The sequence below is a fragment of the Stigmatopora nigra genome, chromosome 4 (genome assembly GCF_051989575.1).
Source record: "Stigmatopora nigra isolate UIUO_SnigA chromosome 4, RoL_Snig_1.1, whole genome shotgun sequence".
NCBI classification, from domain to species: domain Eukaryota; kingdom Metazoa; phylum Chordata; class Actinopteri; order Syngnathiformes; family Syngnathidae; genus Stigmatopora; species Stigmatopora nigra.
Window position 1 is genome coordinate 15,988,455 of NC_135511.1, and position 26,091 is coordinate 16,014,545.

General features: G+C 40.9%; 1 protein-coding gene and 1 non-coding gene across 2 annotated transcripts; both read right to left on the minus strand.

Annotated features, from left to right (window-relative positions):
• Nucleotides 1-300: 300 nt before the first annotated feature.
• ep400 (E1A binding protein p400) lies at nt 301-26,014 on the minus strand. The gene is made up of 53 exons (XM_077715087.1): nt 25,852-26,014; nt 23,838-25,185; nt 22,934-23,041; nt 22,769-22,850; nt 22,377-22,496; nt 20,024-20,412; nt 19,019-19,318; nt 18,517-18,702; nt 18,306-18,446; nt 18,112-18,190; nt 18,004-18,035; nt 17,868-17,925; nt 17,678-17,761; nt 17,460-17,573; nt 16,083-16,261; nt 15,833-16,010; nt 15,616-15,752; nt 15,362-15,531; nt 15,115-15,289; nt 14,850-14,986; nt 14,538-14,724; nt 14,267-14,436; nt 13,997-14,178; nt 13,349-13,513; nt 12,934-13,086; nt 12,419-12,474; nt 12,029-12,318; nt 11,229-11,431; nt 10,941-11,110; nt 9,761-9,957; nt 9,553-9,664; nt 9,063-9,350; nt 8,912-8,986; nt 8,026-8,151; nt 7,903-7,947; nt 7,569-7,722; nt 7,225-7,457; nt 6,973-7,146; nt 6,843-6,890; nt 6,394-6,530; nt 6,247-6,303; nt 6,090-6,168; nt 5,668-5,829; nt 5,546-5,591; nt 4,849-4,955; nt 4,565-4,769; nt 3,758-3,888; nt 3,403-3,642; nt 2,538-2,712; nt 2,337-2,455; nt 1,584-1,739; nt 1,426-1,497; nt 301-1,349 (listed from the first exon to the last, which is right to left on the minus strand). Exons 2-53 carry the CDS (start codon nt 25,152-25,154, stop codon nt 1,068-1,070), a joined length of 8,982 nt encoding a protein of 2,993 aa, XP_077571213.1. The 5' UTR covers nt 25,155-25,185; nt 25,852-26,014; the 3' UTR covers nt 301-1,067.
• Nucleotides 10,080-10,208, minus strand: LOC144196141 (small nucleolar RNA SNORA49). Its single transcript, XR_013326217.1, has one exon. It is a non-coding gene; the product is annotated as a small nucleolar RNA SNORA49 (small nucleolar RNA).
• Nucleotides 26,015-26,091: the final 77 nt, after the last annotated feature.

Genomic DNA, 26,091 nt, shown 5'->3' on the forward strand with positions numbered 1-26,091 from the left:
AGTTTTGGCCATCTGTTTAGCAGAGGGCATCGTGTTTTTGCTCAAATCTGTTTAGTTTAGAGGGTATTGTGACCCGGATACCGAACACTCGTCCACACAAGTGGGGTTGCGCACCGAGAAGCAGATGGGAAATTTCAATGAGCTGGAAAATCTAACTCACAAGATAGCCTTCCAGGTAGAACATGGATGAACTTGGTTTGACAGCGCCCTCCCGTGGCCAGTTTCAAAACTTCCTATATAGGCCAAACATTCAAACCTGTTTTACATATTTTGCATGAATAAATAAAAAAAAATCATCAATAACCATGAATCAGGGGTGTTAATTTCTTTGTAAATGACAAAAACAAGCACAATTGATCTTATGTTTACAGCAGCCATTGTAAAAACTCACAAGACATCCTGGCACTTACAATGGATTTAATGGAAAACCAATAATTAAAAAAAATATATTTGTGTATAAAAACAAAGCACTTTATTACAATTAGACTGGAAAAAAAAACAATGAAAACACAACTACTTTACAAGTACAAATATTTTTTTCCACAGATATTTACATTTTCTGACATCAATTTAAAAAAAAAAAAGGAATTATGACTAAACCCAAAATACTAACGTACATGTTTACAGTGTATTTGTTGGAATAAAAAAAAAGAACAAAAAAAAATGACTAAAGAAACGTGCACTACTCTCCATCCATTATTATAACACGACAAAAGGAATTTGACATGCAAGGGACTATTTAAGAATACACATATTAGACAGCCCCCAAAACAATGTGCCTCAAAAAATGCGGTAGTTTTTCTTTATCAGGCTTGATAGCCTAACATTGATTTTCCTTATTTTTTTTTCTCTTTCGTATTTAAACATTCAACATTTCCACAAATGAAAATAGTTTAAAAAAAATCCCACCAAGGTGACAAATTTAAACATTAGGACACTGTATTCTGTTCTTATTGGGGTTAGGCTCCAAAAAAAAAAGAAGAACACGTGAGTGCAATTTCTGTGTACTGCAAGGAAAAAAACAAACAAACATACAAACAAAAGAACACTGATTGAATTCTCGTTACCTAACTACTCCCCCCGCTGGGCTTAGCGGGAGGTTTGGCTCTTATACCACCCTGGCGAGCTTGGCCTTTGGCAGGCTGCTGCGTTTGAACGGGTTGCGATGTGGAGGATTCCTGCTGAGCTGGGCTGTGAGGGGGCGGAGTCTGAATCTGTGGCGAGGTGGCGGTGACCACCTGCTGTTGGATTAGCTTCTGTTGAACCACCTGAGTCGAGGTGCCGCCGGCCGGAATCATCTGGACTTGGGCGGGTGCCGACGTAGTTAACGTCACGGTTTGAGCTTGAATCTGCAAATGGACGTAAATGGAGGTAAAAAAAAAAACATTTTCCCCAAGCTAGCGCTTTACTACGAACGACTTCTACCTGCTGTGGAGACGATACAATTTGCTGAATGTTAGCCACGGTGGGTTGTACAATTTGTGGGAGTTTTGTCATCTGCTCAAAAAGGAGAAAATGCAATAAATTGTCGAATGTAAAAGAACATTTAAGGGTCCATATTTTTGGGGTTATAACTGAAGTACCTGTATTTGTCCTGTAGGTTTCTGCGTTTGGGCAATTGATGTGGTAAAGAATTGAGGCTTGATCCCGGGTTGGAGTTGGGTGGTGGTCGCGTAGGTCACTTTCTGTTGCTGTTGGGTAGGCTGGGCAGCCTGCACCGTCACCTGTTGTGTCCCAATCTGAAAGTTAAGGACACCAATGTTAACATTTTGGGATATAGATAGACACCAGAAAAAAATGGAGACCAAGAAGAATCATTAAAATCAAAAACGTACAACTCAAGTGTGCTTACATCTGCCCCCATTTAAAGTACATGGCATAAAAACACCACAGAACAGAACTAAGGTTGTGATTTGGACCAAATTTGAACCCCATTTAAATTTCTAGTACTACTTTTATAGTGTCTTTTTCCCCAAAATCCAGTCCTTTTCCTTCGAAAAAAGCTTTGTAATTTGTAATCTATTAATTAAGTTTGGCTGAACTATCTGACTGTTTTGTTGACATTCCCTCTAGCGCAGCACCATATAGTGAGTGCGCCTTTAAATGCAATGCGTCTGGTATGCGTGTGTATCAAATACAGAACTACAGAAATAGAACTTGTTACTGACACTGCGCCTTTAAATGTGATGCGTCTTTTGTGTGTGTCAAAAACAGCAATAGCACTTGTTACTGACACTGTGCCTTTAAATGTGATGCGCCATATAGTCGTGAAAAAAACAGTAACTCAATAACGGGTTTCGAATTTGATTGCGTCGTTAATCTCAAACCTCGTTTACCTTTTGTTGTCCTTGTTGCGTCTGTCCTGCCTTCTGCTGGGCCGCCTGCTGTTGCTTCTTCATTTGAAGCAGCTGTTGCACCTGCATCTGCGGGAATGACGGCGTCAGCACGGGGCCACCTGAGAGAGGAGACAAAGTCGCATTTAAAAGCTGCCAGGGGAAGTGTGATGACTAGACGAGGCATTTTTTTGGAGACTTTACCTGTTTTCTGGGCCTGGCCAATAGCCACGCTGATACCAGCCACCGTGACTGGCAGCGTAGTGACGCCGGCTGACGAAACCACGGCCGGTACGGATACGACGGGAGGTTTGGTGAGGGTCATCTGGGCTGTCTGGCCTGCCTGGGCCTGAATCTGACCCTGAGCGGGTACTCGGGTCTGCAACGGGAATAGAGGAATGTCAGTGCTCGGACATTTGGTCGCCGGTCAAATGGTGACAGAGAGTTTACTGTTGAAAACAGCTCTCAAAATTATATTCATGAGTTTAATATCTAAGGAGGAGAGTCTAATATCTAAGTACTGTTGAAAACAGTAGATTTTTTGATATTAAACTCTCATGAATATAATTTTGAGAGCTGGTTTCAACAGCACTTGTATATTAAATAGTGCTTGGATATTAAACAGTACCTGGATATTAAACAGTACCTAGATATTAAACAGTACTTAGATATTAAACAGTACTTCTATATTAAACAATACTTAGATATTAAACACGACTTAGATATTAAACACTACTTAGATATTAAACAGTACCTAGATATTAAACAGTACTTAGATATTAAACAGTACTTAGATATTAAACAGTACTTAGATATTAAACAGTACTTAGATATTAAACTTCTATCTTAGATATTAAACTCTCATGAATATAATTTTGAGAGCTGGTTTCAACAGTAAACTCTCTGTCACCATTTGACCGGCGAACAAAAGGGGCCAAAAGACCGGCGACCAAACGTCCGGTCACGAAATGAAAACCACAGATTTAACAGATACAAGCGCGTTTGATGACCAGCTTGTATTAAACAGGAACACAATGTTAACAAATTGCGGAGAATCCTAAATATTTACCAGTCTGGCCACCTGCAGGTTAGTCACAGTAGTGCCGGTCAGGACAGAGCCGGGTCTTGGCGCCGCTACCGCCGCAAGCTGAGGATTGGCTTGAGCCGCCTGGGCGGGTTGCACTTGGGCTTGCTGGGCTCCCGCAGCTTGCTGGCCTTGAGCGGCGGCTGCCGCCACTGCGGCGGCGACCTGCTGTTGCTGCTGCTGTTGCTGCAGCTGCAATTTATGCTTGTGCATCTTTAACAGCTCCTGTCGAAGAAAATCCTTGTCGTGATATGACGAAAACTTCCTTTGACGATCACAAATGTCTTGAAGAAGAGTTCGACTTCATTTTCTGTGGGAATGTTTTTTTTTGGTTGGTTACCTGGGGTTTGCTTACAGCTTTGATCTGAGGAGAAGCACCCTGCTGTTGTTGTTGTTGAAGTTGTTGTTGTCGGAGCATCTGAAGGTGGGCTGGGGTGAGGGTCTTTCCTTGTGCAAGCTGCATACCTGTAGCTTGGCAGAATACAGTACATTCAGAGTAGTCAAAGTGCAGGCAATATGCAAAAATAAAGATTTTTTTCTGTATTTGTAATATATTTTTTTAAAAGGTATAGTTTCAAGGTGTCATAAAAGTTGATAAATTAGTGTTTTTGTCAATATTGTTGTTAGTGAAAGCAGTTCAAGTCAGTAGGGATGTGCATTGAAGTTCTGCCATCTGGCTACAGGTCTCCCAAAGCATGGACAAATAGATCTAAGTACAATTTTTCCCCACAGCCATTAGGACTGTAAACTTTCGTTAGCACGACACATAATCCCTTCTGTGCAATAACAATGTGTAATATTTTAAATTGTGCAATATTTTAGAATGTACCTAGCTGGGATGTGACTTTTTATCCTTTTATATTACTAATTATGTTTTTTTTAACTGGGAAAACGCACTTCTGTGGAGTAGCACCACCAATTTTGTTGTGCGCATCTTGTGTATGATGACAATAATTTTTTATTAGATTTTTTGAGGTAAAAATAGGCTTAAAACTAAATCCACCAATTAAAAAAAAAAAAAACATCTACTGTTCTGGGCAATCTGCTTGAAATTAACTACTTCAATCAACAAATCAAACAAAAGTACTGAATTGGTACAAATCTTAAAAAAAAGAACAATACACAATATTGGATTTCACTCCGTTACCTGTAGTTACTTGAGTGACAAGTGGCCGAGTCTGAGCTTGAACCGGGCTTAGTGTGGTTGAAACCACAGTAGATGCCGTTGCCGGAGTAACCGCTCGAACACCCTGCCCGGTAGCTATGGCAACCACTTCACCCGGGGCGGCAGCAGCCGCAACTGCTCTCTGTTGCGTGTGGACCACCTGCGCCCCGGCGGCAGGGCCGGCGGGCTGGAATTAACAAAAACGTGCAGTTAAAGTTAAGAGATCTTCATTCACGGAGTACATTTCTGTAAACACGGTGACTCACAGAAAGGGTGCCAGGTATAACCGGAGATGCCAGACGTTTGTTGGCCTGGAATGGACTTGGAGGCACTCCAGCCACTGTGTTCACTATCACATTCCCCCCAATAGCAGCTGTAGGGCCAAACCAAGAAGGGTTCGGATGATTAAGTAGAGAAAAAGACAATACTTCTCTGAGGAGAAAACGGCGACTACCGTATTTTCATGACTACAAGGCGCACCGCATTATAAGGCGCACCCTCAATGAATTAAATTTTTCCCATATATAAGGCGCACTGTATTATAAGGCGCACTGTATTATAATGTGCACTGTCTATTTTGGAGAAAATTTAAGACTTTTAAGTGTGCCTTATAGTGGTGAAAATACGGTAATTGCTACTGTTTTCCAGGTATGAAGCACTCACTACTTTACAGTCACCTCTAGAGCCAGCCATTGTTGATGTTTTGGATTTTTTTTGTATAAAATCTAGCAGTGGGGGAGGAGCTATATGATGGAAGATTTTGTAAACTAAGATGGCATCTGCATATTTAACAGTATTGTTTCAGTTCAGGCGTTTGAGTTTTTTTAAATATCCGACAGTGGTGGTTTTTGGTTTTGTTTTTTCCATATATAAGGCGCACTGTATTATAAGGCGCACTGTCAATTTTGGAGAAAATGTAAGACTTTTAAGTGCACCTTATAGTCGTGAAAATACAGTACTCACCAGCCTGTATGGTTGTGCCCGCTGTGGCGTTTTTGATTGCTCCAGCCTGAAAAACACAAAAAAGTATTTACAGACAGCTAAACTTTTTTGGATTTTAAGCGTATCCTTGGATTGATGCTGACCAGAACGGCTGCGTTGGGAACGGTGGCGCCTCCGGCCACCGTGGCGGCCTGTGGGACTTGAGCTTGAGCCTGGGCAGCAGTGGGGGTCTGGGGCTGGCAGGCTGAAGCTTGAGCCTGGGGGGTTCCGGCCTGCTGCTGAGCTTTCTGCTGCTCTGCCAGGGCCTACAAATACAAATATTAGTGACCGAATGTTAAGTTGAGGGGGTTGATGTTGTTGCGGCCGCTATGGGTCAATTTGCTGCACCCTTTATTGGCAATAACACACAAACACACGCCTGAAAAACCCATATCGGTCGATTACTAACAATTAAAGTGTCAATTCACTGGCCGAGGGTGTACCAAAATAGGAAAACAACCCATTAAAAACAATGTAAAGACAGTATTTGGTCATAGAAATTGATTCCATTGTCAATGAGCATCACCTTTTTCTCCTTGGCGATCCTCTCAGCACGTTGAGATGCCACCTGTATGGGAGGGAGTGGCTTGTCGTAACTTATCCCACTGTAGAAAAAAATAAATACATTTATACTTAGAATTTTTGGATTCAAACATCATATGACAGCTATGACAAAACAATACCTTTCTGCTAAAACAGAAGCATGTTTGGGATTCTTCTGGAGTGGATTCATGCCTAGCCTATGAAGTGAGAACATTAAAATGCATTTAAAAACACAAACAGAAAAATCTGTGACATTAAAGCATTTTCCTCCGCAAAAATGTACACACAGTGGTTTGATAGGTGGACTCCTCTTGCTGGCAATAATTTTCATGAGTTCAAATCGGCTGTTGCAGAGCTGAATTTGAGTGGCGTTGTCATCTTGTGTGTAGATCTGACAGGTTCTCAGAGGACGGCTATTCTTAGACTGACATACACAAAAAAAGTGGAATGAGCACAACAGTTCAAATAAATAAAAAAGGAGGGTGTTAACCAATGTTCCCTCTAATTTTTCATGTAAAACAGGCTGTAAAACACAAAAAAACATAAGAGTGGACAGAGCTACTGCCACTGGCTGCCGCGTAAACGGCGCCATCATGGGGAAAGGGTTAAAAAAAAATGTTTGGATTTTATTTACTGCGCGCCAAATGATTGCTGCTGCGCAGAGAAGACTAGAGTATTGCGCAATTGCGCAAGCTTAGAGGGAACATTGGTGGTAACAGAAGTGAGGAGGAAGCACCTTGTATATACTCTTTGTTTTCTTCTTAGGGTTTGCCTCGTACATCAACTGAAATGGCATAGATTTCAGAAGATGACAAATTGCAGTTTCATAGTTGAAAAGTCCAAATCTGAGAAGTTAGACTACAGACCTTGCCCTCTTCCCTGGGAATGATGACATTCTCGTAGCGGTTTCGGCACTGCTTGGGAGAGCGGTAGATCCGGCTGCAGGAGTTGACCACATCACTCACCAGATCCCAGTTAGGGGTGTGGGCGGGAGAGACTATCGTCAAGTTTAGGGGTAATTCCAGCAGTTGTTTCACAGCCTGAAACACAAAAAAAGACCCATTCACCAAGCTGTAGCTAATTCAAAATGGATGAATGACGTTTGGTGATAGCAGTACCTGAAGCAGAGCCCAGTCTTCACTAATGAGCCACTCTGGGTTATCCTGACTGGCTTCCATGGAAGGTTTAACCAGCGATGGCAGAGGCTTGGCAAAGGGCGCCTGTTGCTTGAGGGAAAAGTTCTTTTTCTGGTCTTTGCCTTCTCTGCGAACTTTGAGCATGCTAGCCTTTTCGAAAAGAGAGCGTGGCGGAATGACTGTTTCCCCGTGACCTTTCTTCTTCTTCCTGGCTGCTGTTGATTGGAAAGGGAGTGGAATTGGGATGAAGGTATCCAAAAAAATTAAAATGCTGAGGATAACACGCACTTTGCCAACATTAGCAGAGTGATTAGCGCAAGCAATACCTGCAGGGTCTAGTTTCATTCTCTTGTGCTCCTTTCGGACGTATATAGGGGGGAGTTTGGCCTCAGGAATGGGTGTGGTGTCATACATTAGACACATGAATGAGTCTATGTAAATATCATTGTCATCTTGAGGTGGTGTTGGTGGAGTCCAAACCTATGTTCCAAAAACAAGCAACAAATAACAAAAAAAGCCAGGTTTTAGTCTTTTATAGGACATTTTAGGCCGCATAAAATACACAAGTATCCAACAAATACAATGAAGTTCCCCATAGAGTTAAAAGTACTGGGTCAATTATTAAAAAATATATAATAATAAAATTAAATATTGGCTTACCGGCATGATTTCTGTGTGCCCATCCTCAGCTTCAAACACATACTCCTGATAAAACAACAATATTATCAGAACATGGACGCTGAGAGGCTATGAAAAGTAAGTAAGTATCTGATGACTACCCACCATGTTGTAGGCATCCTCTCTTGTATAGGTAAAAAGCTCTTCAGTTAATTCCACTCCATGGTCCTCCTCTTTCAGCTTTTGCAGCTGTTGAAGCTCCCAGCCTCTCTTCGAGCACTCCAGCCGCTCCTGAGCAAAAATGTCATAAATGAGTCACTGAATACATTTCATGGAACTGGTCATAATTTAATCTTTACCCTAAATATGTCCACCTTCACAAAAGTAGAGTAGGTGGCAATGATGACACTTTCCAGGAAGATGCAAAAGTTACTGTATTTTCACGACTATAAGGCGCACTTAAAAGTCTGAAATTTTCTTCAAAGGACGCCTTATAATCCAGTGCGCCTTATATATGGAAAAAAATTAAAATGTATCATTCATTGAGGGTGCGCCTTATATATGGAAAAAAATAAAATGTGTTATTCATTGAGGGTGCGCCTTATATATGGAAAAAAATTAAAATGTCATTCATTGAGGGTGAACCTTATAATCCAGTGCGCCTTATATATGGAAAAAAATTAAAATGTGTCATTCATTGATCGTGCACCTTATAATCCAGTGCGCCTTATATATGGAAAAAAATTAAAATGTGTCATTCATTGAGGGTGTGACTTATATATGGAAAAAAATAAAATGTGTCATTCATTGAGGGTGCGCCTTATATTCCAGGGAGCCTTGTATATGGAATAAAATAAAATGTGTAATTCATTGAGGGCACGCCTTATAATCCAGTGCGCCTTATATATGGAAAAAAATTAAAGTGTGTCATTCATTGAGGGTGCTCCCTATAGTTGCGAAAATACGGTAAGTAAACTTTTTCCAAACAACTTTTCCAGAGAATATGTGACCAGAGTGCTTTCAAATTTTGCATGACTTCAACTGTTGTTACCTTGAGGGCAGTTTCGTCATCACTGACATGAAGGTACTCCAGATAGTTCAGAGCGTACCTTTCAATTGGCGTAAGCTGGTTGAAATAATACAGCAATTACATTTTGTGACTCAAAAGCAACATTGAAATATTAAATGTGTCTACAACGTACCTGTTCCATAACTGCATTCAATTCGTCAATCTCAGCAGATTCTTTAATCTGGTTTGCCGACTCCTCATCCGCTGTTGCAGACTGCTTGCCAGTGACTTCATCCTCCATTTTGGCACTGTCTTCTTCTGGTGAATCCTCCAAGTTAATACTTTGGAGAGCTTGAATGTAAGGTCTTGCTACTTTTGGAGAGATACTCTCAGAAGCTGACGGTTCCTGGTGAAGGACGACAAACTCCTCCACTTTTTCCCCAGAACCTGCCTCCACTTCAAACAAATCCTGGATTGTTCTCTGGAATTAGAACAGGCAAAAGCCATTTATTAAAGCTGCACTGATCAATGTGGACTGATTTAATACATTTTGGGGGATCTGTATTCAGTCAACTACCACAGTTATAGTGTATAAACCACTAGAAGAAGCCCTGGATTATACATTTTGTATAAAAACAGTTTCCCTGCGACTCAAGGGTAAAATACAGATGAACCGATCTTACCTGTGTGAGGAAAGCCAAAGTATAATCAGTGCCTTGAGCAGCCACCTCTCTGATTAGGTCCTTGGTACCATTCTTTAACAGTTTTTCCTCAATGGAATTTCCGCTTTCCAACCTGAGCAAACAAAGATGGAAAAGAAAACATGGTAAACTCACAAATGATTCATACAGTGAAAAATCAAGAACTTGTGCATTTTTTCCATCATAATACCTGTAGATATGTATATCCTTACTACGCCCAATTTTGTCACACCATTCCTGGGTGCGGGCATCTATACTGGGATTCAAGTCAGTGTCATAGAAGATGATGGCATCTGCATCTAACATAGTTCCAACTGCAGCGCAGCAATGATTTGTTAAGATGCTGCAGAAAATCTGTCTGTTCCTGTTAAATGTTCTTATGATCTCCTGCAAGTGGAAAAATCATATGAGGGGAAGAATAAAAATACACACACCCACACATATAGACATAGACACAAAAAAACATAAATATTCATTCCGGAGGCAGAGTCGTGGTTAAACAATGTGGTAATGTGTGCAACTATTTTGGGCCCTGAAAGGAATAGAATCCAACAGGAAGGGAAAAGTGCACAATGATATATCCCCTTGAGCCAGAACTCTGCACGGTAACTGGGAGGTTCTGGTGTTAGATGGGGAAGAAATGTCTGAGAATGCATCAATATGCAAATACGTATACATAGCATATTTTCTCGCACATATGCCATATTTGTCGCAAAAAAAAAATGATGACTGAATCGAGGGTATGGCTTATACGCGCACAATATGTGCAATTCAGCAATCGATTTATACGGTATCTCAGAAATATCATGTGCCATTGTAAAAATTCTACAATTTTAAGGGTGCGGCTTATGCGAGAGAAATTGTGAAAAATTCTACGATTTTAAGGGTGCGGCTTAGACTAGAGAAATTGTACAAATTCTATGATTTTAAGGGTGCGACTTATGAGTGAAATTGTAAAAAATCTACGACTTTAAGGGTGCAGCTTATACAAGAGAAATTGAAAAAAAATCTACGATTTCAAGGGTGCGGCTTATACAAGAGAAATTGTAAAAAAATCTACGATTTTAAGGGTGCGGCTTATACACGATTTTTTTTTTAATTCTATGATTTGAAGGGTGCGGCTTATACAAGAGAAATTAGAAAAATTCTACGATTTTAAGGGTGCAGCTTATACGAGAGAAATTGTAAAAATTATACGATTTTAAGGGTGCGGCTTATACATGGATGCGGCTAAAATGCGAGAAAACACAGTACTTGCCACTGGACAGTCTATGACAGCCAGTGAGAAGCACTTAAGTCATTTCTGTTTTGGACCCCTTCAATTTCTAGAAGGCCATTCAAGGTAAGGTGGCAAAAAAGATTGATTTTACCTGTCGCTCATCTGGAGTGTAGCTTTCATCCATACGCACATACGTGAGCTGCCTGTAATCTAAGAAACCCTCCAGGATATCAAGCATCTTCACCATTTGGGTGAAAATAAGGACACGACGATTGTCTGATCGGAGCTTCTGCAGCAAAATTGCCATGGCTTCTAGTTTTCCTTTGGATGAAAAACATATCCATAGTTAATATTTCTACTTTATGATTTGCTTTTCACTTTCCATTGACTTCCACGAGAAAAAGATAAAGTTTAAATGAAGGAAGATAATCCAACCAACCTGAATCCATCTGCATTAACTGAAAGTCAGGGGATTTAAAACCAAGCCTATCCACCAAATGATGCATTTCAGCAGCATGGGGAGAAAATGATTCCTGCAGTTGACGGTGGAGTACTTTCTGTTTAATGGTGTAAGGGATAGGAGGATTTGCAGCATACAAGTGAGGGTGAGGTGCAACAGCTGGAGGAACCACACATTTCAGCCTAAAAGGGAGAGATAAGAGGACTTTTTGAGATTTGAATATTTGGATTTGTAATCAGTTTCGGGAGATTTTTTTTATCGTTTACTTTGATTTAGTTCTGATTTTCATTATTCCTGAAAGTATTAGGTTTGACTTAGTTTTAGTATTTCACATGTTATTGACAAGTACAATATATAAAACAGCAATAATACTATTCCTCAATTTTCTGCAAATGTGTAATAAAATATTAAAAACACAAAATATGAGTATGTTCATTTTGGATCATTTTTTGTTCTGTGAACACAATACAGATCCGTTAATGTTCTTCCTTTAGTTACTACAGTTACTTGTTTTAGTTAACGAAAAGTTTTTTTTTAATTCCTAGTTTGTTTCAGTTGACTATAAAACAGCATTAATAATATTACTACATTTTCTGCAAATATTAAAAACTAAAATACGAGTATGTTCATTTTGGATCCTTTTTGTTCTATGACCACAATTCAGCTCCGTTAATGTATTTCCTTTACAGTTACTACAGCTACTTATTTCAGCTAAATGAAGGTTTTTTTTGAATACCTAGTTTGAAGACAATAAAGCTGGGCGGCACAAGATGAAGTACCTTTTAGTAAGGTTGTCAGTGGCCTTCCTCCGGTCATCGACAGAAAGCAGAGTCGATCGTAGCGCAGTGGTGGTTGTCATAGAGGTCTTCTGGGCCCTGATGCAACTCTCAAGACCAACCCACATCCAGCCTCCCGCACTCATCGCAGTGTGAGCTGGCTCCGAACTCACAGTGCACGCTTGCAACAAGTCCAACCCGTACAAAACACTCCGGCTGCATCGTCGCTCGTTGGCTTGGAAGAGAAGGCTCAAACGTTGTTTGGCTTGCCGAGTCTTTTCTTCGGAAGACTCCTGCAAAATAGGCCCCGAAATGTTTATTCCCATTGCAAACACTTGTATCAGAAAACATGAGGGTTCTTTTGGGTTTCTATTAGTGAATTCATGTACAAACCTGTGAGGAAGCAGTCGTGAGCTTGTTAGAGGTTGGAGTGGCGTTTGTCGTGACACCTAGTCCAAATACACCATGTGAGCGGATGGACATGTTCCAGCAAATAGCATATACAGTGTTCCCTCGGTTATCGCGGTTAATGGGGACCGGTACCACCCGCGATAAGTGAATTTCCGCGAAGTAGGGATTCCCCTTCAAAAATGCTTAATTTTAATTTAATTCCAAAAAATATAAATTTAAAAATAATAATAATAATAATCTTTTTTTTTAAATTACCCCCTGTATACAGTACACTATATAGAATACGGGTAGAGAGAGTGAAATTCATGTTATATAAAAAAAAAACTGTAAAATATGTTGTTTCAATGTAATATTTGTATTTGTTTTTTTTTTTAAATCCGCGAAGGTCTGAGTCCGCGTTAACTGAAGCGTGAAGTAGCGGGGGAACACTGTAGTAGTGCTAGAACCTCCATTAGAAGAGCAGATGTATGATATGGAATGGTTAAGGGATATGTCACCTTGCTGGACTGAGGGTAGAGCCGGATGAGGTGCACTGTGTGTAGCTGGGGCATTGGAGTTAGGGACAGCCTGTGCCATGGTTTGCATGACCATCGAACCCTGTGGCCTGATGATTTGTTGCCCAGGAGCGGATACAATTTGGAGAATATTCCCTAAAATCATGATAAATAAACAATAACAGTAAGTGCTGTTTTAACCACATTTGAAAAACAAAAAAAAGCTTGTCTACTGTTGGGGGTTAAGGAAACAATGCTAAATGTTAGCATCATTTTAAAATATTAGTGAGAAGCTCTATTGTAAGAACCAAAGTTTGCAATGAATGTTTGTTAATGTTATTACAAACGATGAAGGTGCAACCTTGGGAAAAGGAAAAGCAAATATTTCATGTATAAAAGGTGATATTGAAAAGTTTACCTTGAAGCTGCAAAGGCTGTCCAGTTGTGAGCTGGCGCAGCTGACTTGGGGACAATGTGAACTTGTTGCCCTGAAATTGTAGTGTGACAGGAGTTTCTGGCTGGGAGATACGATTCTGACTGCCAGCTATGTTGGCCAGCTGGGCAATTTTGACTGCGTCCCCTCCTTAAATGAGAAGAAACAAAATAGACAGTGCACCTTACAATCCAGTGCGCCTTATATATGGAAAACACAGAAAACCAAAAAAAACACCACTGTCGGATATTAAAAAAACAAAAACGCCTGAACTGAAACAATACTGTTAAATATGCAGATGCCATCTTAGTTTACAAAATATTCCACCATATAGCTCCTCCCCCACTGCAAGATTTTATACCAAAAAAAATCCAAAACATCAACAATGGCTGGCTCTAGAGGTGACTGTAAAGTAGTGAGTGCTTCATACCTGGAAGTCAATAGCAATTACCGTATTTTCAAGACTATAAGGTGCACTTAAGTCTTAAATTTCCTCCAAAATAGACAGTGCGCCTTATAATACAGTGCGCCTTATATATGGAAAAAATGTCATTCATTGAGGGTGCACCTTATAATGCCGTGCGCCTTATAGTCGTGAAAATACGGTACTTCTTTTTAGACTTCATTTTGTACCTTGACTTGCTGTGCTCATTGCAGTTGTAACTGGAGGTTTTCCCCTTATCTGGCCTGAGTTGGATGTGGAAACAGAGTTGGTGGTAGCAGAGGAGTTTGAGGGATTATTTTGTCCTGCAGGACTTGTAAGAGGAACTAGTCGGCCTTCTGCCTTGGTCCCATATTGCACTGGCTGGAACAATCTAGGAAAGACATTCCACCATGATGTAAAAAAAAAAAAATAACAATAAAAATCCAGCATATTTTGCTAAATAGGAAAACCTATCAAACCTCATTGGTTTTATTGGGCATGGCTTGGGAGGTGGTGCTGCTTCTGGACCGCTGTAGATCTCCTCTATAAGCTGTTGTGTAACTTTCAGCCTGGGTATTGCTTCATCAGTTTGATACCGAGTCAGATGCTTCTCATTATTGATCAAATCAAACAGAGATATATTTGTCTCCTAAAACAATGGAATCAAAGAAAGGAGAACAGGAAAATCAGTATTAGAGCCAAAAAGGTCAAATAAACACAATGACATAAAAATAAAAAATGATAGTATACTTTGCTTGAGTCTTTTTGGATTGCTTCCAATATGAGCGAGGGGCTATTATATGGCAAAGGAGAGCAGAAGTAAGGACTGCTGGTTTCTCTGGGTACAACCAAATCCGGGTGGTTACAAACACGCTGCAACTGCATTAAGACTTGAAGCACACTGACAAAATGGCCTGTTTTCAGGGCTTCTTGAGCTCTAAAAACATACACAAACAAACCCAAATCTAATCACATACAATCCTGAGTTTCCCCCCCATCATAACAGTGCTTAAAAATCATAGATGTGCAAAATGTTACTGTTCAATAGGATGAAAATCTCACCCGGGTTGAGTTAGAATATCCTCATACAAACTCTTCTGTCTCCTAGAGAGTCTACACTTCAGGATATGTTCATACTTGTTTGGCAATTGTTTTTCCACTTCCCTTTTTGAGCGCTTTAGGATGAAAGGCTGGATCATCTACCGAAAAAGATAACGTGGATATTATGTTAAGCACACTCACTCATTGGCTGTCAAAGTTGGCAATCAAACGCTGTCAAATTGGTCCTTAAACAAGGGTGAACTATTATTTGCATCAATATACAAACCCTGTGCAGTCGAATGACAAGTTTGTGGCAGTATTCCTGATTCTGGTCGGTGCCTGCTTTCACTGGGAAGTCAGAGTAGGGCCTGGTGATTCCTGGCATGAGGAAATGAATCATAGTCCATAGCTCCTTTAGAGTATTCTGTAGTGGGGTGTTGATGAGAAGGATCCGCTGCTCACTGTAAATTCAAAAATGTCAAAAACGTAAGTTATCAGGTAAAAAAAAACCAAACACTGAGCAATCAACTCACCTTCGAAGAGCAAATATCGTTTCCCAGTGTTTTTCAGACAGATTATTAATAAGCTGCACCTCATCCAGGACAAGTTGTCTCCACCTCTGCCTTAGAAAATGACTTCGGTCTTTCATCATCAGTTTGTATGACGTTAGGCATACATGGAAGCTGTTTCTTTCCCTCCACTTCTGTTGACCAAATCCACTTAAGTGAGCTCAGCTATCTTTATAAAAAAACATATCTAATTTCCATATCACACACAAAAAAAATACCATTCTCTGGAGTTTCCGTTCCCTCTCAGTTCCCAGGTACAAGAGGATTTTAAGACCAGGACACCAACGCTTGAACTCAACCTCCCAGTTGAGCAATTTACACGTCCTGACCACAATGAGGTGGGGTCCCCAAACACCTGTAGCCAAATATGTATAACATTAAATCATACCAAAAAAGATAGATCTGTTCATAAACGCAACACCACTAGCAGCTTACCTTCTTGACCAGCTAAATGTGCCATATAGGCAACAGTTTGTACAGTTTTACCAAGGCCCGTCTCATCAGCCAGGATACCATTAAGACGTTTCTTGTATAGGTTTACCAGCCAATCAACACCAATTTGCTGATATTCTCGTAGTATGCCATGTAATAGAAAGGGTGCAGGTTTGTGTGTCTGGTAAAATAAAAGAAATTATGAGAACAATACAAGAAACAATACAGGGAAAAAACTGTGTACGGGTCTTACTGAGGAAGTGGTTTTGAAGGTGCCTTTTGGGAGAAGGAGCTCTGTGGCAGCAGCCACTTCAGATATGTCTCTAGCAGGTTTTCCATCAGAAGTGCAAGAAGAGGTCTTGTCGGGATTACGAAACTGGTCCACCATAAGTAAAGAGTCGATAAGCACGGCCTCAGGCGGACTCGTTATTGCTGAAAAGTATATAGTAAAGGTGTCAGATTTGATTTAACGTCAACTTGATTTCACGTGGGCCGGACCATTTTAGATATAATATTTAGATTTTTTTTATATAAATGGATTAAAAGAACTGGATTAAAATCCCCGAATATTCAGTTTTTTTTATAGATCTGAAACAATGTTTATTTTAGCTTTTTTTTAAATATATTTTTGGATTTTACAAAATGATTTTTGAATTTAAAACACAGAAAAATTTGATAAAAAATTACAAATATTGATTCAAAAGGGGGAAAATAAGGAAATTTAATATACATCTCAGTGATAATTTTACAATTGGCACACTGCGAGTCCCAGGGATTCGCTTGTCTGAAAACTGTGCGTCCCAGGAAACTTGTCACGAGTCCCAACATACTACGGATGCAAATAAAACATAAACAACGATATATAAACATTCAGATTTAATTTATTTATTATATGGTTTAGGGTTAGGGTTTATTTATCATTGTACTAGTCTTTCAGCTCGTAGATCCTCCTCTCTTTGCAGCCAAAAGTCTTTTGAAATGTGCGTATTTTTCCTTGCTTCCCCCGTTTTGGTTCATGATCATCGATCGAATCTTCTGCAGTTCTTTTCTTACTAGTTGTATTTTTTAACTGCGAAATAACTATCCAGACTGTTTTGCTTTTTCTGAAACATTTTTTATCTTTCTTACACTATTACGAAACTCTTGCTATCGCTTTCTCTCCTTCGTCTGCTAGTGTCTGCTAGTCTCGTTCACGCGAGAATTATTTCGCAAAGATTATGTGGAATAAATTGGTTTGCTATCGGATATATGTGTTTTGGTTTTTTTTTTGATAAAAAATTCTTTGCGTCCGAAAAAAGCACATTACTTGAAATTGTGCGTCTGGAAGAAAAGCTGTGCGTATCAGACGCAGGACGCAGAGGTAACGAGAACACTGACATCTATACTCTTCATTTTAATTTGATACTAAAATAGAAAATCGGCACTCATGATTTACTTTCCCGGGCCACACAAAATGATGCAGCGGGCCAGATTTGGCCCCCGGGCCGCCACTTTGACACCTGTGATCTAGGCAGACCTTTACTGCGAGTCAGTTATTTATTTTGTGAAACACTGTTTAAAAACGGGGCGAAAATACTATGTGATAAAAGGGAAAAAAAGAAATAAATCAAATTTCCGAGCAAAATGGCACCTTCAGTGTCTTCCTCTTCATCTTGATTACTTTGAGGACTTGGCTGAGGCCACTCAAAGCCTGCAGCATAGGCACCGGCATATTGCTTCCTCAAAGCATCCAGAGGCAGCTCAGCTAAGGTTCAATGAGAATATACATGAGAGTTAGAATCATAAAACACAAAGAAAGTCATAAATTGGTGTTCATGATTCTAAAAATAGGAGTCAAAACAATCTAACCATCTTTGGCAAGATCAAGCAATTCTGCTTTGTAATCTGGTTCTCCCTCCAAAACCTCTTGTTCTTCTATTGTGCTCTCTTCATCTAGAAAACACATCAACACAAAAGTTATTGTATACAAGAATTTTACATACTAAAGTCATGTATGACTTAAAATATATATCAAATTGAAACTTTTTTGGATAAATACCAGCTTCAGATGCCAATGGTGAATTTGCTTTCCTTTTTCTACAGCCACCATGAATCTCCTACAATAAAAAAAATGATAAACAATGTCAAATGCAATATTTCTGCCACCATTTTTTTACTCGAGCAAAAAACCCTACCTCCTTGTGAGCCGTCTCTCCAACCAAATGACCTGTTAAAAAATATTTTATATATATATATGATTAAGTATAGTAGTTTTAAAGAAGGCTACCATGAATAAAGCATACCTTTGACTGATGCCTTTTGTAAGCAAAGTGCTCGAATCCTCTTTTCATTAATTTCAAAGTGTAGTTTAATATCCACAACCTAAAAAAAAATATTAATTGAAATATATTTGCATGTTTTCATCATAAAATATCATAATTAATCAGTGTTGCAATTATGATACAAAATATGATATGAACATTTAAAATTCACATACCTGCTCAATGTTAAACCAAAAGAATTCGACTTCTCTGGCAATGGTGCTTGCAATATGGCGAAGATGAAGTTCCCTTTCTTTCTTTGACCTTTCTTCACTTTTTTTCTGCTCTTGATGGTAACGGGCACAAGTGCGTGCCATCTGAAATAAGAGTAGAAAATGTATAGAAACGGTAGAACCAAGAGAATTTTTAATATTTGGGCCCATGTACCTTCTTGGCCGCAGCTTCTTTCCATCTTCGCTCTTGGGCAAAATCAGCTGCCATCCATTGCATTTCCTCCAGGAGGTAGTCCCAGTGAGACTTTGGACGAGAGGCCTCTACGAGTTTAGGGAGTCGACTGGCTGACCACTGGCCATCTTTTCGAAGCTCAGAGATACGGTGGTGAACTTGGCTCTCCTAGAGTAGTGAGGAAAAATAATTCAATATCAATATTATTTGAATGGTGTTTCAACGGAAGAAAAAAAATGCTATAATTCTCACTATCACCTCAAAGGGGCGCATTAACAAAATAGAATAGATTTTAAGAAGTTTGCAAAACTACTTAAAGAAGCACCACACACAGTATTACTATTAAATTTTGCAATGTGTAAAATTCAATAATAAACAGATGCATTTGTGAGTTGACACAAGTTATGTCCCAAAACGGCGCCGCTCAAAATGAGCTATGCTATTTAATGATTGAGGCTTTAAGCATGATTCCAAAAAAACTTACCAATTCAGCTTGTTCAACTTGCTTCTCTTGAGAAGCCTCCTGCGACGATGACTGTGTCGTGCTAGCATTTTGTCCAAAGCCTGTCATTTTGACTCCAGAGATCCCATTTGTTCCTGTCAGTTTAGACGGCGTGCTGGGATTTGCATTTGCAGCAAGAGGGCGGAGGGGACTAGTTGGTTGAGATGTCGGAACGCAATTCGGAACGGGAGTAGACGTCATGGAGGCGAGTGCTATGGAGTTTGTCGCCACTCGTTGAATTGGTGGCGCCGTCTCCGCGCTTGGACGGCCGAGAGTCACCGTCTGCGGGCGGAGGAAACAATTCCCATCTTTTTCAATGCCATCAACGATGGTAGACGTTCAATTGGTGTGAATTGAAATTTGGTCACTAATAGACATTCAATGGTCGCCCGGACGTTTGGTCGCCCGGGACGTTTGGCCGCCCGGGACGTTTGGCCGCCCGGGACGTTTCGCCGCCCGGGACGTTTGGCCTCCCGGGACGTTTGGCCTCCCGGGACGTTTGGCCTCCCGGGACGTTTGGCCGCCCGGGACGTTTGGCCTCCCGGGACGTTTGGCCTCCCGGGACGGTTGGCCGCCCGGGACGGTTGGCCGCCCGGGACGTTTGGCCGCCCGGGACGTTTGGCCGCCCGGGACGTTTGGCCGCCCGGGACGTTTGGCCGCCCGGACATTTGGTCGCCGGGACGTTTGGTCGCCCGGACGTTTGGTCGCCCGGACGTTTGGTAACATGACAGAGAGTTCACTGTTGACATCAGGTATCAAAACTATATTCACGAGTTTAATATCTAAATATCTACTGTTGAAACCAGCTCTCAAAATTAGATTCAACTGGGCGACCAAACGTCCGGTCACAACGTTCAACCCAATTGAAATAGAACTCCATGTTCAAATAGATGGAACGTTCAATCAACATCAGTGGCAGCCAACATGTCAAGATTGTACCACAGAAAACGAACAAAGGTCAACGATATAACTTGCATGTTCACTGACCGCTTGCCCCGTCTGCAGCATAGCCTGGTTTTGTTGCTGCTGGGGAGGCATCTGGATATGAATCCCCGATTGCATTTGCTGTTGGAGTTGGGCTTGGAGTTGTGCGTGGGGATTGAGAGACGCCATGATTGGGGCGCCTGCCTGCACTTTCACTTGCGTTTGGAGCTGACCGCCAGGTTGGACCGAACTCTCAACCATCTGACCAGGCTGAGAAAGAGCCACTGGGAGGCCGGCCAGTGCGCCTTGCGGCAACCTGCCCGGCAACTGAGGTGGCGGGGTGTGTAGGCTAGCCGCGTTCTGTACCGGCGGTCCTTTGGATGGGTCGTACTGCTGTTGGTTCTGCTTCTGTCCTGCAATCTGGACTGATTGAGGTGTAGGCGGCATCCCGCCTAAACACATGAGACAAAATTATAGGACGAGCAAAGGGGCGGGGCTTGCAAAAAGACACATACAAAGAGAGATGCTATTTTATCCCATATAAGGCCATATAAATGTCTTGTAAATTGTGGTCTTGGTAGTATATAAAGATGATTAATTGAATTGAGTTGTTTGGTAACTTTCCCTGAATATTAGAAGCTATCTTTAAAATAAATAATAATTATCGGTGAATGTTTTCAATTGAGTTTCATCAATTGCAGCTCCGGAGGAACAGCGCCAAATGAAATAAAATGAAATTGATTCAACAGAAGTGTTCGTACTTCCTGATGATCATAGCGTAAAACTAATACGGCAAAATGATTTACAGAAGAAATGAAACCAAATGTGTTCGTCTACATGTCTCTCAAAAAACAAAACATTCCATAGTTCAATGCAAAAATCATAACATTGCATCTCATGTTGAATGTAGCTAAAATGTCAAAAAACTACACATGCATTGAGAGCTTTTGAAAGAGGAAAAAGATATGGAAATAGAACAAAAAAAATGGGGAAATACCAACAAAGACAAGGAAAGGAATCAACAAAAACAACTAAAACAAAGCGTATACGCACAAACATACACAAGAACAGCATGTTTCACATGCATGATAGCTACAGTATGTCATTCTGGCAGTAATAGAGGCATCTGAATGCCCCATATTGCAGCAAAGCACAAAGATGAGCGAAAAAGGGACAGACATTGGGTCTTGCAGATTAAGCGAGCCTAAGCAGAGCTGTGCAATCTAAAGCATCGCCTGCCTTACCTCCCTGCACGTCACACCAACCAACACCCTGGCCCTGAAACACCCACACCATCGCAATCGCAAAAACCTGTGCGCCGAACACAACTCCTCCTACTTAGACTGAGGGGAAAGAAGCCAAGTCAGAACAAAAATACTATGGAAATAATGGGAAATCAACTCAATGGGATCAATGGGAGACGTCAAAAGTACTGAAAGAGGCACTTGGACTCAAAGTGACTAAAAAAACATGTTGATATAAGAAATGGCGAAGTGGAACCAAAGTAAGTAAGCACAGATGGAGTATTTGAAGCCACTGGATTCCATGATCCAACCAGAGATGAACAAAGAAATGAATTACAGTGTTCCCTCGCTACTTCGCGCTTCAGCTATTGCGGACTCAGAGCTTTGCAGATTTTTTTCCAGGAAAAAAAAAATACAAAATGTAAAGATATTAAGTTAAAATGATAAATTACATCATTTTACAAGAGGTGGAATCAAAATATTCAATTAGAATTAGTAATTGCATCAAAAAAAGGCAAAAGAAATGGTCAATAACATGGTGAGAGTTCAGGAATCGCATTGATGATGTCATGGCTGTTTACAGGCGCATCTTCAAACGCCCAAAAAAAACTGTTCACAACTCCCAATAACGATGTTTCTTACGTGCAAAAAAAAACTGCAGAAGATCCTCCATCCGGACTACTATGATGTTTTTGCTTGGTGGTGCTTTTGTGCACGTGTTACACGTTACTTTAAGCATTTTTGAAGGGGTACGCCTACTTCGCAGAAACGCAGCTATTGAGGGGGGTCCCGGTCCCCATTAACCGCGATAAGCGAGGGAACACTGTACATTAAAAAAGTCATCATCACATGACATATGACGAATCAAGATGGATAATGAAGGATGTCCAAACACACGACCAAAAGAAAAAATGATAGGACAAGGCATCTTCCCAGTATGTGACAACTAGTATTCTTCACACTTGGAAAAAATCTTCTTCCCCATTTCGTCCTGACAGAAAAGAGACGCATTGTTGGTCGAACTACGCCTGAAGGAAAGACATGCTTGACAAATCCAGCATTTGAAGATGAGTCTGATGTTGCTTGGGAGTTTAAATTGTCAAGATACTGATACTTAAATCTTCTTGATCCATCGGCATAAGAAAGGAGGGCTTTGGTCGTAGCGCTCCTACCTTGCGCAGTTGGCATAAGTTGTTGAAGTGGTACGCCAGTTGATCCTAAAGGAGCTACGCCAGGATGCTGGAAAATCAGCCCGTGGCGACCAACGTCAATCCGGGATCTTTTAGCCTGATCTGGGATTTAAAACACACAATACCCTCATCATGGGGACAAAAAAAAACACTCCGTACAAAGGCAATGACCATCTCACGGGGCCAACTCTTCCTTCCTTGACTTGAACATACAGCGCTAATAGAGGAAGCCAAATATCTAAAAGCAGAAGCCATTAAAAGGGAGAAAAGAAAAGGAGGGAAAAAATAAACAAAACTAAAGAAAGCAAACAGGGGGAAGGAAAAAAGTAAAACAAAAACAAAAAAAATACAAGTGTTTTTGATCCTCGCCCTACCTGCTTGAACCATTGCCTGTTGCCTCTTGAAGGCATCCATGTCTCCGGGATTGGAAAGCGTACCGGCTGGTCCTTGGAGACCCTGCCCCACAAAAAAATCAGGTTGTCTTAAGCTCGATTAAAGGTCTGATAAATACTATTTCGCCAAAAATTTGCATTTTCTACCTGAAACTGCTGCTGGGTAGAGAAAGCTGCAGAAACATTGGGAGGAAGCTGTGTTGCTATGGCAACCGGTGTTACTGCTTGACCATCTTTTCCAGTGCCAACTTTGACCTGCAAAGAAGTAAAAGTATAAAAATGAACAAAGGAAAACTGTTTGAGGTCTTTTTTGACGACTAATGAGATAATTGATTAAGTAAACATAAGAGCTTCAAAAAAATCAACATTTGGACAGAACAGTTCATTAAAAAAATTAATCAACTATCAAAACAGCTGTGGATTATTTTGACACTAAATTACAGTATTTTCTCGCATATAAGCCGCAGCCTCAAAATTGCCAGAAAATTGTTGAATTTTAGCCAATCAGTCAAGAGCTTCAAAAAAATTCAAATTTGTACAGAATGTCTCTTCAAAAAAAAAAATCAACTATCAAAACAGCTGTGGCTTATTTTGACACTTAATTACAGTATTTTCTCACATATAAGCCGCAACCTCAAAATTGCCTTAAAAAAGTAGAATTTCACAATTCTACTTCTGACACTCAATTACAGTATTTTCTCGCATATAAGCCGCCCCTGCATATAAGTCGCAGCCCCCAAAATTTCCTTAAAATCGTTGAATCTTACAATTTCTCTCATAAAATACCCCAATTCCCAATTTACACCTCCATATTCATTGTGTGTGGGGAGTACAAATGTGTTACTTTGAAGGAAAAATCTTAAGAAAAATTACCACATGTGGTATTTCTGCGATACTCTATGAATCGTCTAATGGTTTGCACATTCTTAAAGGGTATTGCCTGCATGTAAACATTTTTTTTGCGAAAAATACGGAAAATACTCGAGAAAATACGGTAGTCATCGATTATTCATTTAAATACAACACCCTTAGATTCCATCTAATTGAATACCTCATCGTTGATAACCTTGGACTGCTCCTCCTCCTCTTCTTCCTCTTCCAGATCCAAGTCATTCTGCCGTAAATAGGTATACAAGGGAACGCATGGCTTCTTTTTGAAAGCCAAATAGTCCATCATATTTCCTTGGAGATGCTGAAGAAAGAAAAGTTCTATAAGGTATTCTTTGAACACCTCTTTTAAACTGTCCATCTTCTTCGAATGGTGTTCCAAGCACTGTTTGCGTAACTGGGCAATCTCCGGAGTAGCCGGAGCAATTTCTTCTAACTTCTTGGGAACTTGTTTTTTAACTGTGGCTACCGCCGAGCCGGGGGCCGCTAGGGGGTTGTTACTATTTGCTTGGACCGGACCGGTAAGGGAAGGGCTGGACGACGGGATGGTACAAGGTATACTAAAAGATGCCGTTGGCGTGGAAACGACCGCCTGCGACGTCTTATCGAACATCACGGGACGTGCCAGTTGTCCTTGTATGATGCTGCTAATCTGAGGAGGTAGGTTTGAAGTGGTAATGTGTCCAGGGCTGCCTAAAGTGGAGAGCGTAGCGCTGGTAGCCACGGGACTTTGAGGTCCGAGGTGATGAATAGTGCCCCCGCTTTGCGAGTGAGGCTGAGAGAGACGGCGTTCCCTTACAGAACCCGGCGCTCCTGGAGAGGAAAGTTGTATCTGACTTGTCCCCCCAGGCGCAATCTGGGCTAGCCCCGTTCCGTCTTGGTACACAAAATGACCGCTTCCAGACGGGCTCCCCAAACTGATTTGCCGCACTAGCATGCCGGCCTCCACGAACCGCGTCGGACTCTGTCCGCATACGCCGAGAGCGGATTGGGGCGCCACGGGTCTGGTGACGCCTTGCAGGGAGACGGAACTTTGTTGGGTGGGGCTCTGCGGTTGCACGGCTTGAGGTAAAGGGGAGGTGACCTGAATGTAGGAAGATGGAGCGTGTTCAAATCTCCATTGGGGTGTGGCGTGTTGGAAGCCGGGGGAGGACGGGGTTTGGAGGGGGAGTGGCGTTAGAGTGATCTGCTGGTTGCCACTTACCATTTGACCCACGTTTTGCAATGTGATGTTCATGTTTTGACCAGTGACTGGACTGCGACTCATGATTATCTGATAATTGGGGGATTGAGGAGCTGATGGGCTGGCAGCAGAAGAAAATGTTGTCATGGGAGATTGTGGGTGGGTAACCGTAGTTTGTTGTTGTTGTTGTTGTGAAGGGGCCAAGGTTGCTTGTTGTTGTTGATCCTCCACTTCTTGGCCAGATTTGGGTCTCTGGAGTTGTCGTTGAATATTCTGTGACCCACTTCCATGTTGCATTGCGTGACACTGTAACGCTAGTTATCTCAACCTGGACAAAAAAATAAATAAGCATAAAAATTATTCTGATTGACTTAAAAAAATATCTATATTATTGGCATCAGTGAACATAATACACTGTAATTCAGTCAAGGAACAGAAATAAACTTAGTACTCTGAGACATAGCCTCGCTCAATCTATATTGAGCGTCCATCATTATTTATTAACGCTAAGAATCTGACTGGATTGGCATATAAAATAACGTCATGTTTTTAAAAAATGATCATGTTACCCGGTTGCATTAGATGTAAATGCAAATGAAATCGCATGCACTGTATCAATGTACTGTACAAGATGACTACTTTAGGATAAAGAAAAGGTCTATGTTAGTTGTTTACAATAACTATTCTGTCAAAATAACCGCATCGCTTAGGGGCGGATCATTAGCATGGGAACCCGGTATACATTACATGCAACAGTTCTCTCTAAATATGCCCGCATACTTGCCAATTTTGCTAATAACAATTTAGGAATAATGCACATGTATCACCATTAATATGTGGATAGCCCTGATACATAGCGATCAGTGGCATTTTAATGTCTACAATAAGCCATGTTACGGTAGGCGGGCTAGCGAATGCTAACAACGTTAGCTACTTTTTGCTAGAGGGCCAATATTTACGAAATATATTAAGCGATCCATAACGCATTACTTACACGTGCGGTTCGTCTTTCGTCGTTTAATATTCCCTACGTCATTTTTATGCTACTACAAATGCAGTAACAAATATAATACGGCGAACATGAATGATTACAATATTGCTAACGGATGCTCAATGTTTGAAGCTAATTTCATTGAGCAACATGGCGACCACAGCGACCTGTAAATAACCCGGAATTAGTTCTGAAATACCGGAAAACGACAACGGAGTGAATTTTATTTCTGTTCGTGTTTAT

Coding starts and splice junctions, on each gene's coding strand:
- ep400 (XM_077715087.1), bottom strand. CDS start 25,154: ATGCAACATGGAAGTGGGTCACAGAATATTCAACGACAACTCCAGAGA. Junction 7,948..8,025: donor GAGAGGATGCCTACAACATG/GTGGGTAGTCAT, acceptor TTGTTTTATCAG/GAGTATGTGTTTGAAGCTGA. Junction 1,498..1,583: donor AACCTACAGGACAAATACAG/GTACTTCAGTTA, acceptor CTTTTTGAGCAG/ATGACAAAACTCCCACAAAT.